The 12,354-nt window shown below is 37.2% G+C and overlaps 1 protein-coding gene across 1 annotated transcript; it reads right to left on the bottom strand.

The window, feature by feature from the left end:
* Positions 1-3,852: 3,852 nt before the first annotated feature.
* On the bottom strand, positions 3,853-10,469 carry wnt9b (wingless-type MMTV integration site family, member 9B). The gene is made up of 4 exons (XM_065255365.2): positions 10,250-10,469; positions 9,065-9,318; positions 7,572-7,837; positions 3,853-6,254 (listed from the first exon to the last, which is right to left on the bottom strand). The coding sequence occupies exons 1-4, from the start codon at positions 10,333-10,335 to the stop codon at positions 5,784-5,786; spliced, it is 1,077 nt and encodes a 358-aa protein (XP_065111437.2). The 5' UTR covers positions 10,336-10,469; the 3' UTR covers positions 3,853-5,783.
* Between the last annotated feature and the right edge of the window lie 1,885 nt (positions 10,470-12,354).

Genomic DNA, 12,354 nt, shown 5'->3' with positions numbered 1-12,354 from the left:
AAAGACCACATCAGACCGGCTGGTTTATGCTGATTACTGCTGGTCAAACAGCATAGCTATGATGTTAACCAGCCAAAAATGTTGGTCAACTGGGATTATATTTTATGTGAAGTTGAATAAGGGTGGTACCCCTTTAAAAACACATTTAACCCTAAAGAGTGCATATTAGTACCTCAAACATACAAATTGGTACCAAATGTATACATATCTGCAAATGGTACATTTTAGGACCTTTTAAATTGAGGAAGTTAAACAGCATGGTCATGACACCAATGCACCAAAGTCCCATTTTGGGACCAGTGTCCAAACTGCAATGTGATCTCATGAGAATTTGAGTGTATTTTTATGTCTTTTTTTAAATACTGTAATGTTTAATATCGACCAGTTGACAGGAATAATATGTAAATAATTTACATATTAACAGCTTTACAGACATACAAATTTGTACATATTCTTGTTTATAAATTAAAAAATAATTGCCGGCATTGGCGTTTCTTACTCATATTAAAGACCTGTTTTCGATTATTTATTTATTTAAGACAGTTTACTCGTTTACCCAATTAAATGTTTTGACTTTCAGAAAATTACATAATATTTAACAAGACTACACTTTAACACCTAAAAATGCAATTTAACCATTTTGTAATATTTAGTCTGCTTGCCATGACACACAAAAGAAATTTTCACATATGCAACAATAATTACACCAAAACAAAACATAAATTCACAAAAAATGTATAGTTTATTAATTCGATGTAATCAACATCTTTAAAAATCTTAAGATGGCGAGGGACAGATGTTATAAATTCAAATTCAAATATTGCGCCTCAAGAAGCTTTACGACACATTGCTTTATGGCACTGATATCAAATGTTCATTGGCTCTTGTGTGCTACATCATAGATTTGCGCTAGTGATTGCTGTTTTTCAGTTGATGTACTTTTGAAATTCTAAATGTGCGCCATGACAGAGATAAGCGGGTTTAACGTTTTCGTGGATTAATATTTCTCTGTACTTCATGATATACTCCAGAGAGGACCGCTGCTGCAGCATATCGTAATTTTAACTGCTTTTAAAATTTCGTAAAAAAAGAAGTTATTGTGATTACACTTGTCTGTATGCTTTTTATTTCTTACAGAACATGATTTTAATAAAATTGGGTAGGTTTAGGGGTGCGACTGTGTTAGTGTCTTAAAATATCTTGTAAATGCTATACTGTTACTATTGTTACTAAAAAAAGTCCTACACATTTCTGTCCGTTACGTTGCATACATTTTTTTTCCAAATTTTTTATAAAAAGGGTTTGGGGTAGGGTGGTAACATTATCGATTAAATGGTGAAAGGGAAATTATACAGCAATCTTTATGGTATGAAATATTTGTAAATGTTTTATGTTTTGTAGCTGTAAAAACGTAATAAAAATGTTACAATTAAATGTTGCAAATACCTCTACATTGTACGCTTCAGCATCTATTTAAACGTACCAAAAAGTATTAAAAATTATTATGTATATATAAATACACACACATGCATGTAAGTATTTAAGAAACATTTACATCTGTATATATATATATATATATATATATATTTATATATTTATATTTATATTTTTGTATATTATATGTTAACAATAAAAATGAATATATAAATATATAAATGGTCTGAAATGACTATATGTGTGTGTTTAAATATACACATAATAATTACATACGGTACACACACATATATTAGGCAAATATGTATGCGATTAATCGCGATTTATCTTTGCCCAGCACTAGTACTACGTATTAACGGTGAGACCGGGCTGCCAAAACACAACATAAGCTGGTGACCATCAATGCCGGTGTTTTCATTCTACAGTATCTGTGCCATTTGCATGTTGAATTTTTAACAAAGATTTTTAATAACATGAAAACACTGGTAATTTTTTGTGATTGATAAAAAATGAGTATTTTTAAAATAAACGGAATAACATCAAAGAAATTATCTAGATAATATGTACCATAAAATGACCCTCACAGTCATAGCTACAATATCATAAATGTATTTTATCTAAAATTTGTTTAATGATAAAAATATTTAAAGCAAAGATGGGATATGGAGCCACCCAAAAAATGCAAAGAAAATGCCTTATGTTTAAAGGTAAAGTATATAGAAAGTGGGGACAGATAACAACTGCTATTTTTTCAGTGTTCTGGATAGTTTGTATTTTTGGTGTTAGGTTAATGTGCAGGACACTTTGTTTATTAATGAAATATATGGTAGAGTTATTTTCTTGCATTTATTTGAATATAATGTCCTGGGGATGGATATGTCACGATTCCGTGAAATAGCCCAGAGAGAACCATGATCAGCTGTCATTTAACTAGAGAGCAGGTGCTTACGTGCAGAGCTGTGGACAGGTGTGCAACCACAAACACACACACACACACACACAGACACACACGGAGCGAGAGAGACAGAAAGAAAAAAACAAATCAAGCATTTTAAAGTCTAATTTAAAACATGACAAATATAAGACACCATTTATACAAAGGTACAGGGTATGCATAACTTTATTTAAGAGTGTTATTAAATAGGGAATAGATAAAAAAAAGTTCAAACTGGGTAAATACATTTTTACTTCAGACTAAAACTTTTAAAGAAGCATTGTCTGAAATAGTAAGAGAAAGCATCTTAATATTTAAATTCCCCACAGACCGGGTGAGGTAGTAAAAAAAAATCCCCGGCGTGAAATGTTGTAATCACAAAGTGAAATTTTACACTGTTAAAGCTATGACAACACAAACAAACAAACAAACACACAGACCTTTACAACCCTCAGGCTAACAGGCATCCTGATATAAAGCTGTGCTATAAATGTCATAATTTCAGCATCCGCAGCAGAGAAACATACATATGCATAATATGATCACATGTACACATACTCTCAAAACTAAAAAAAGGATCTCATTTGGGTTTCCACGGCTACCATTGGGGTTTCGGGTATTTGCATGTTGTGACTCAGCGTCTTCATTTAGCAAAGTTTCGTTCATGGAAACCAAAGCAATTACAGGTGAAAGCTGTATGAATTTCAACTAGTCACAGCGAAACCCTCTTGCGACAGACTTTTAACAAATGTTTCAGCTGACTGACATGTTACTGAAGGTTTGGACTGAATTGTCCTTTTGATTAATGTGAACAATTTTCTCCCTTCCCAGAAACAAAACACACACATTCACACAGACACGCACACGTACACACACTCATCCCTTCAATTCAGATTTCAGTTAAAAGCCTGGGTTGTATAATGTTAACTGCAAATGTATTCGAGTAATACTTTGTATTGGAATGAAGAAAAGCATCTTTACATAACAAAGCAAGTGCACCCATATTTACTAGTTTTCTCTCCAACTTACTATTTTTCTTAGTGTCATCATCTGTCAATTGGTGTGGAAACACAAAAGAAATGTAACTAGGAGGAAACCCACATGAAAACCTTAAACTCTTGGCAGAAAAAGTGCTGTTATTTGCTCTGATTAGTAATGGGGTAAATTGACGTCTGGAATGGACTTTATCAAAGGCTTTACACACATAAAAGGGCTTATGATGAGACTTTACGCAGAGAGCTTCGTTTACTAGGAAAGATGTTTTCTTTGTTCTGAATGAGATGTACTCACTCTCATTGCCCTTGGTGGGAATGTGAAGTATAGAGACTACACACTCAGATAGCCAGATGTTTTCACACACTATACACAGCCGAATGAAAATACGCCTAAGTTTTGGGCAACTCCAATAACACACTTTCTTCTATTCGATTCCCAATGCTTCCAAACATATTTCAGGAAACTGTCATAAAAAAGGTCCCTCACTGTGGCGGTACCCTTTCAAAAAGTACATATTTGCACCTGATGGGTTTGTATTAGTACATAAGAGCTACATACTGCACTGTAAAAATGATTTGACCAAATCAACATATATTTTTATGTTATTTTAACTTAATAAACTAAGTTTTCAAATTGTTTTTATAAGTTATGTCAACTTATCACTAGTCAAAACTTAAAATAGTAGGTTGAATTGACTTGCAAAACCAAGTTGTTTTAACTTCATGCTGCATTTTCTTTTTACAGTGTGGTACCACAGACTGCATATATTAGTACCTCATAGGTGCATATTGCTGCAAATGTATATACATAGTTCATGCTCTCACCCCACCAATATGTTTGAATAAATAAATAAAAAAATTGGGCAACATTTTTTCAATATTAATTGAGATTTAGAAGTTGCTCAAGACCTTTGAAGTTTTACACATTCGCGTATTATGTAATACTTTGTGCTAGCATACTTTGTGTTTAATAATATATACTTATGGCAGCAATGGACTTATTTGACCATGCTCCATGCAATTAAAACTTCTGTTTTAGTTGTGAGATGTCTTCAAAGCAAGAAAGCTTCAATGAAGCACAATAGACATTATACACTGATGAAGCAAAACAGAGCAAGTCCGCTATATGGTTACACGAATCAGAAGAGACTGAAATAACTGGAACAAAGTTACCCTCCAAGAAGCAAGTTTTATGTGTGTTGTCTGTTTTTAAATGCTACAGTTTTTGCAAAAATATGTGATTTATTTGAAATATTCAAAGGCTTTGAGCAACCTCTAGATATTGTAGGAACAATTAAGTTTTGCACAGTGTGTTTTTATTGATATCCTAACACATTTGGGGGGTGAGAGTTGAACATTTCAAGAAACAAATTGACCCATTATAAGGACCACCTCAACATACAGGTATTGGGCTGTTTATAAAGGATCCTGCCCCAGTGATTGCGTTGGACCATTTATTCTGACAGTGTATTTTGCAGTGATGTGGCAGAATAAACTAAAAAAATTAAAATATAATTTAAAGAATGCAGTCTGGGATTGTGTCGGGTGCAACAGTTTATCGGTTTTGTGTAATTGCAAAAAATACATTCCTATATCTATGACTAGTTTCAGCCATTTAATGGCCATTCAAGATATAAAAGCATACCGTGGTTGATTATATAACTTGTTCTAACATTCATTATAGTCTATAAAAGTGGATTGTCCCAGTAAAATTCCAGTTCATCAAGAACACTCCTACCCCAGTTCATTTAATATTAAATGTTAAGCACAATAACTTTGTATATTATAACAAACACAAGTACTTTCTTCCTTACGAATAAGTGGCTATCATAAAATTGACAAAAAAGCATAAGTGCTTCATACTCTCAGTATAATTTTGAACCCCTATACAGTACGTATGTGGACTCTCAGAGCAATAGAGAGATATGCAGTAAAGGCAGGTAGAAGAAAACTGTTTGACTTGGAGTCAACTAAGTGGGCAGACTCCCATAGTACTAGTTTGAGTATTACTGATCAATGCAGATCTCTAGTCCATTTCCATAAAGTATGCGTTCATGATGAACAGTTCAAAGGCGACTGGTCCGTTATTTGACTGAGCATCACATTCAGCAACATTCAAGGGTACTTTAGCTAAATTCAAACCTCTTCTTACAACATGAGTCTCTCAGTTTGGTGACAAGGAAGCAGCTTTGTCTCCTTGATAGCAGAAGAGCAGCTTTTACTTTATTCAACCATATCACAATTGCTCAGAGCCCTGTGTCCAGGTTTTCCTACCATTCCCTTTCGGCATTACCTGGATGACATCATCCAAACCTTTCCTCTTGATCTTATGTTCATCTTACCATTTTGCTTTTCTTGTTGACATTTACATGTAATGCATTCTTCAGCGACTCTCCCTTCCACGTTTTCGCCTCAATCTCTCAGTGTTTCTTGCACGTGTAGACCTCTTCTTCTCTGACACAAGTTTCACACTCTACATGGCAGCACCATCGGACCTGGCAGTGGCAGGAGAGGGTGGTGAGGCGCAGGGCTGTGTTGTAGCCCCGCCCACAGCACAGGCTGCTGCAGCTGGTGTCCTTGGAACAGGGTCTGCCGGCCGTGCCGGGTGAATAGCGCGATGGCCTGCAGAAGCTGGGCGACTCCTCCAGAAACACCAGCTCTGTGGGTCGCGGGCGAGGGCCCGTGTTGCTGTGACGCCGTGGCCCTGCCAGCTCAGTCTCACCCGTGGCGGCATTGGTGATGCTGTGCACACGGACGGCTGTGTCGTAGCGGTACTTTAGCAGGTGGCCTGTGTCATGAAACGGAGAGAGCTGCTTCCAGCACGTCCTCACGGCACACGAACCGGAGACACCGTGACACTTACAGGTTGTTTTGAGTCCACTCTTTACTGCCTGCAAATAAAACACATGAGCATACGAGTTACCCTATGCACAAAATAAGTTTTGTATGAGATGGTGAGGGACTATTTTAGTGAGTTATCTTTTTGAAAAGGAGGAGGTGGGACCAACATAAAAATATATTTAAATAATAGAGTTAATAAAGATAGTAAAGCAAATCACACATTTGTTCACAATAGTAAAGTTGTGGAATTCAAGGAATGTTGTAGGACTTCATAGCCTTGAGCTACAGATATTGGGTTGACATGCGGTAGATGATGGATGTAGGGGGGATGCCTGGGCTGGCAGTATTTCAACTCTGACCTGCACCTCTAGAGGACCTAAAACCACCATTACCAATCTATGCTCAGATCAGCACATTTCCCACTTTTTTTTTTTTTCTATTTATTCATACCCTTTGCCACAATTCAATTAATAATGATTATATTTCTCCTATTAATATCCCATCATTTATTGAGGAGGCTGCAGAGGAGTGAAGACAACCTAAAAGGGCCTGGGGCAGATCGAAGGTCAAATGGTCGATGGGGTTGTTCCACCCTAAACAGGTATGAGCTTCCACCTCAGGGTCACCTGAGAAACATAATGAAGTAGTAAGTGAAGAAACGGAGGGAATCTAAAAGACGAGGGTCTGCCTCCTTTGCTTGTTTTTGTTAACCACCATCTGTGGCCTGAGGTGTCTACTGTGGGAACCAACAAAACCGGAGCCTGATAAGATTGTCCAGCCGTTTCTTTTTCCCTCGCTCCTTGAATCTCTATTCCATAAACCCTCCCCCTTTATCGTTCTCTCTCTCTCTCACCCTGAGGCTGCAGTCTCCTGGTAACCGGACTGTTTTGGGGGTGTTTTGAGGATTTATGAAAGTCTGGGAGCGTGGCGGCGAGACAGGAGCAGTGAGACTGGTAGGGCAGGAAACATACAGTTCGTGGAAAAAATGCTTGTATATTACAGAGGACTCCTCTCTGTGTAATCGCCCTTACAGGAGACCTCTAATTTCTAGAGGGCCCCCACAGCAAGCACTGTCATGCCTGGACCAGGGGAAGAAACACCTGGCTCTAGAAAGCTGGCCAATGCCTGCTCATCTACCTGCCTCACCCCATTCAATAAACTCTCCTTTGGGCTACATTGAAAAGCAGATCTTTTTAAAGTACATTATAGGCCTACAAAACACCTTAAAAATGTAGACAGGTTCAATCCTTTTTGATGTAAGGTGCATAATAAGTTTGGGGTAACATCCGATTTTTACAATGTTTTATTCATGCACTTATTTAGGCCTATAATGGTAGTGTAACTATAAAAGTATTTACACATCTTACCCGGATGCCGACGTTAATGTTGTGAGCGTCGATCTGAGCGCGCAGGTCCTTGCTGACCCGTTTTTGGCCCAGGAACTTCTTGAGAAACCTAGTGCTGTATTTCAGATTGTCTCCGCATACACCCCACTGCCAGGCCTCGCGGTGCTCCAGACCCGGAGAGTCATCACAGGTGCAGCGCTCCATCCGACCTGAGCTGCACGCTTTAGCCAGCGCGTGAGACAGCGCTGCTGAAGACACGGCGAGCAGAAATGCCGTCTCTTTAAACCCTGGTCAAGAAATTCAATCATACATGAACAATATGCACGACTGATTTAAAATGTGCAGTTTTGTAAATCGTATATTATTAAATGGACAAATAGTAGTGGCCACAAGTGATGTACGACTTTGGGAACTTACGTCTCTAACATATTATTAAGGAAGTATTAAAACTTTTGCTCAGCTTGGAGATAAATTTAAGGTGTGCAAAAAAATGACACGTGCGCAAAGCTTATTGAGTCAAGTCCTAGATGAGTGACACAAAAAAGACAACAAGAGAGGATTAACAAAATATCAATAACTAGAAAAAACTGTAGACATTTTAGGATATGCTTGATTTTTTCAATGCGTTTTTAATAAACCCTCAATTATAGTAACAGTTGTTTGTCTTGTTCCTACCATAATTTGGGCATTACTTTTCGCCATTTCTGTCAATATGTTGCAAAATGTCAACATGTGGAACATGTGTCTCATTATTTAAAATATTTATCCGCTTCGGATCTTTCTTTAAAAGCAAATGACGTAGGTAATTTTGCATTTATTTGAAATAGCCTAAAACATGTTTGAATCACTCAATTTTGTACGCAAACGAAAATGCAATTTTCCTGGTCACTTATGTAAATCATAAATCATCCTATGTCCATATTTGGATCATGTAGCCTACTTTTTTCAAAATGTTTTAGGCCCCAAGTAAAAAAGCATAATTAAATTTTCGAAATAAGTGTTAAATGCAGTGTTTTTTCCAAGTCGATAACCACAATCCCCTCGTGAGATCTCTTTAAATGATTGTTTGGCTGGCCTACAGTTGAGGGGTATTTTTGATCCAATTAATTATTATTTAGACTAGGAAAAGTTTTGTGTCAGATGAAAGCGCGCGATCATGCCGCCCTTTTCCTCTGAGAACTGGGCGCGTTTCCGCGAGATAAAAATACTTCAGCTGGCACCGCGCGGCCTCACCGCACAGGGATCCCGCGCTTCCCAACTCCATCATTACCAGGGGAATGACCTGCGCATGCCTTCACGTTCACATCCTGCATGCGCATTTACGCACAAGAGGAACCACAAATAACGAGAAGATAAATGTTGGTTTCTGCATCGTTAATAGTAAAACATTGCCTTCTCTGGCATAAAAAGTAGGCTAAGGATTTGTGGGCGCTTTTCAAACTAGTTCAGCATCATGAGAATTAATTTGGACACCTGGAGGGGGGTTGCAACTCACATTTCTCGCAGTACCTTACCTCGTTTCAAAAGGCTTCCACGGCCATCCATACTACAATTCCAGCGCTCGTTGCGGAACTGATAGCGGCACTCCAGGAGGCTGAGGCGGACAGATTCCCTCAGAGTCTCCGCCAGCCCCGGTTCTCGCCGACACAGGCGCTTCTGCCGACGCGTCAAGGTCATCTGCTCGCATTGCTTCAGGTGCGATTTTCCGTTCGGGGGCTCGTTGGAAAATGGACCAGGCAGAAAGACCAAAGGTTCGCGACCTGTAAGCCTAACAGTGAAAAAGACACAAAATTAAACTACTCGAACAGTTATACCTTGTTTTTTATTAGTGCTTTTAAAAAAATATGCCCAATAACAAACTAAATGATTCGTTTCATGTCAGTTACACGTTTTCTTTCTTAGCAACAAACTTGTTAATTACCCTGGTCATTTTTTTTTTTCTCCCAATGCGCAATGGTCGTGACACGAGTGCTTTGAATATAATAGCCTACATCATTTGAATAGTCGAGTTTGAATAGAGAATGCACACATACCAAACTACACGTGTTTGGACAGTATGCGCATAGGTTTTGAAAACACTACTGTGGCGGAAAAGAAACTAAAGTAACGAGTTTTAAATAAAATGCATTGCGGCGTTTTTATAGGAGTCTTAATATAAAAACACCAGTGGGGCAACGTCCTGTGACTTTGAGCCAGAAACTTAATGATCAGGTAGCGCAAGGAAAAGCATGCAGTGCCAAAACCATCAGAAGACATCTGGATACAAATACACAGCATAGCCTTTAACAACAAAAATACTACCATTGATATTTTTTTAAACACATTATAGTTTAATGTTACAAAAAAAATTAATCGTTTACTTGCGCAAAACATTTTAAGATGTATCCATGTAAATTGCTAATTACATACAAACAAACAAACTGACACATACTTCAAATCATTAATTCATTCAGCACCTCATTCAGCACTATTTGAAACACAGACGGCAATCTTTTGAAACACTATTGTGCAAAAAATAAACAATAACAAGCCTATGCGTAATTGCGCATGGGATAGCCAATATCACTAACATCTCTCCACCTGTTGCCACAGAGAAAAATTCTAAATAATCTGTAAAACATGGCTATTTCTCGCCAAATAACTTTACTGCTCTCAGAGGCTAATGAGAAATGAGTGAGGATTTAAAAATAACCGCTGACCCGAAATATGCTGCTGCGTAGGAAAGAAGGATGCAGAGGGCAAAAAGTCGCAGCGGACAGGCAGTCCTCGGAAGCCCGGTGCACATGATGACGGGTCGACGCTGCTCTTCATTGCGCTATCTGTCCGTGTAGAAATCCCAGCTGTGCTGGACAGCGCAACTTCTTAAAGAGAAAGAAACTCATTTTGGCCCTTTTGGTGGCGCAGTCCAGAGAGGGTAAGAGACGCTCGTCAAACTTATTGGTTCATCTGTCGTTTACTCCGCCCATTGACAATGAAAATATTCTTCTCGTGCTGCATATTGGCAGGTGCACTTTTCTGTGGTTTCTACACTCTTGTGGTTTTTGTTTATTAAAGACATGAGAGAGCCATTTCATCTCCCAGCACCACAATTAGATGACTAGTATTTAGTAATAATATGTTGTTTGATGACTTATCGAGTGTACTAAAATAATAACTACAGTACAATATACATTATAGGCCTATGTTAAGTTTATTACAGCTGTTGTAATTGAATAAGAGTTTCTCAGTATATACACATGGGGTTGAGGGATGCGTACATTTAATTCAATTCAAATGTATTTCTATAGCACTTTTCACAAGTTTGCACTGGAGCAAAGCAGCTTTACAGTTAATACAAAGTTGTACAGGCGAATATAAAAAATTGAATATATGATACAGGATAGGGTTAGGGTTAAATTAAAGACCCTAACCCCAAACTAGTTCTCTTAGTGAGGATAGAGTGAGCCTATTTACTCTTGTTTAGTTTCAGCACCATGTTAACAAACTGTTGCCCCAAACTGTGGCTCTGTTCTCATTTCCTTAACATCATTAACTATGCTGCTGTTGTTTCAGTCTTGTCATCACTGAGCACAAGATATAATGAGCTAATCACGACTGATCTTTCATCTCAGTTCTTCCCCCCTCCATCAGTTACTGACCAACTGGGCTCCAGATTTCCCTTATGATGTCACCTTCTTTGTTTACAACACCCACCTTTGTCATAGAGGTGTGTCAGGTGCACTTCCTACTTTGCTGTGACCAAGCCCAACAACATGAAAGAGGCATACCCTGCTCATGAAATGTGAATGAGTAGTACATTTATGTGTCCAAAAAGTACACTCTTAAAACGAATGTGTTAAATTAACACATCTTGTGTCTAGTTAAGGACAACACATCTAGTGTGTTGTCCTTAATTTAACACATCTCTGTGTTATTTTTGGAACAACACACGTTGTGTTGTTTTAACACATCTTGTGTTGTCCCTTTTATTTTTTATGAACTTAAATGACACATAATGTGTTAAAAACAACACATAATGTGTTAAATATTTTAACACAAAATAATGTGTTAAAATTAACACATCCTGGATGTGTTAATTTTAACACACTGTTTTGTGTTAAACTATTTAACACATTATGTGTTATTTTTAACACATTATGTGTCATTTCGTGTTGATTTTGAGTTCATATAAATAAAAGGGACAACACAAGATGTGTTAAAACAACACAAAGTGTGTTGTTCCAAAAATAACACAGAGATGTGTTAAATTAAGGACAACACACTAGATGTGTTGTCCTTAACTAGACACAAGATGTGTTAATTTAACACATTTATTTTAAGAGTGTAAAGAGGCCCAATAATAGGGACCATATGGACAACGAATAATCCTTTTTCATAAATATGCCAATATAAGACAATAGCACAGTAAATTGATATAACCTGCAGTACTTTGAAAATGTAAATGTGTCAAACAAAATATTTGTATTATAATATATAAAACTATTTTTATTACGTTGATACTTAAACCTTGCACCAAGGTTGGTGCCATATATTGAAGTTGAAATTAATTTATATTTTAGGCAGTTAGTCCTTGAAAATATATCTATAAAACTTATATTAAAACAAGTAAAATTCTGATATTGCCAACATTTTGTCCCAACAACATTTTATGTGTCAGGAACTTTATATTTCTTTGTAACTGCTTTTGATGCATCTCACGAAAAAAATCTGCATTAAAGAAATAGCAAAATTTTTATAAAAACAGATCTCTCATGAAGCTATTTAACAAATTGATCTGAACTTAATTTGAACTTTAACTTGAAGT

Source organism: Paramisgurnus dabryanus, chromosome 3 (assembly GCF_030506205.2).
Source record: "Paramisgurnus dabryanus chromosome 3, PD_genome_1.1, whole genome shotgun sequence".
In the NCBI taxonomy this organism is placed as follows: Eukaryota; Metazoa; Chordata; class Actinopteri; order Cypriniformes; family Cobitidae; genus Paramisgurnus; species Paramisgurnus dabryanus.
Note: the sequence above shows the minus strand (reverse complement) of the source record. Positions and strands in the feature narration are given on the sequence as shown.

Excerpts from the sequence above, each read along its gene's own strand:
- wnt9b (XM_065255365.2), bottom strand. The coding sequence starts at position 10,335 with ATGTGCACCGGGCTTCCGAGGACTGCCTGTCCGCTGCGACTTTTTGCC. Across the intron at positions 9,319-10,249 it reads TACGCAGCAGCATATTTCGG|GCTTACAGGTCGCGAACCTT; the intron begins GTCAGCGGTTAT and ends TTTCACTGTTAG. Across the intron at positions 7,838-9,064 it reads TGGAAGCCTTTTGAAACGAG|GGTTTAAAGAGACGGCATTT; the intron begins GTAAGGTACTGC and ends TTTCTTGACCAG.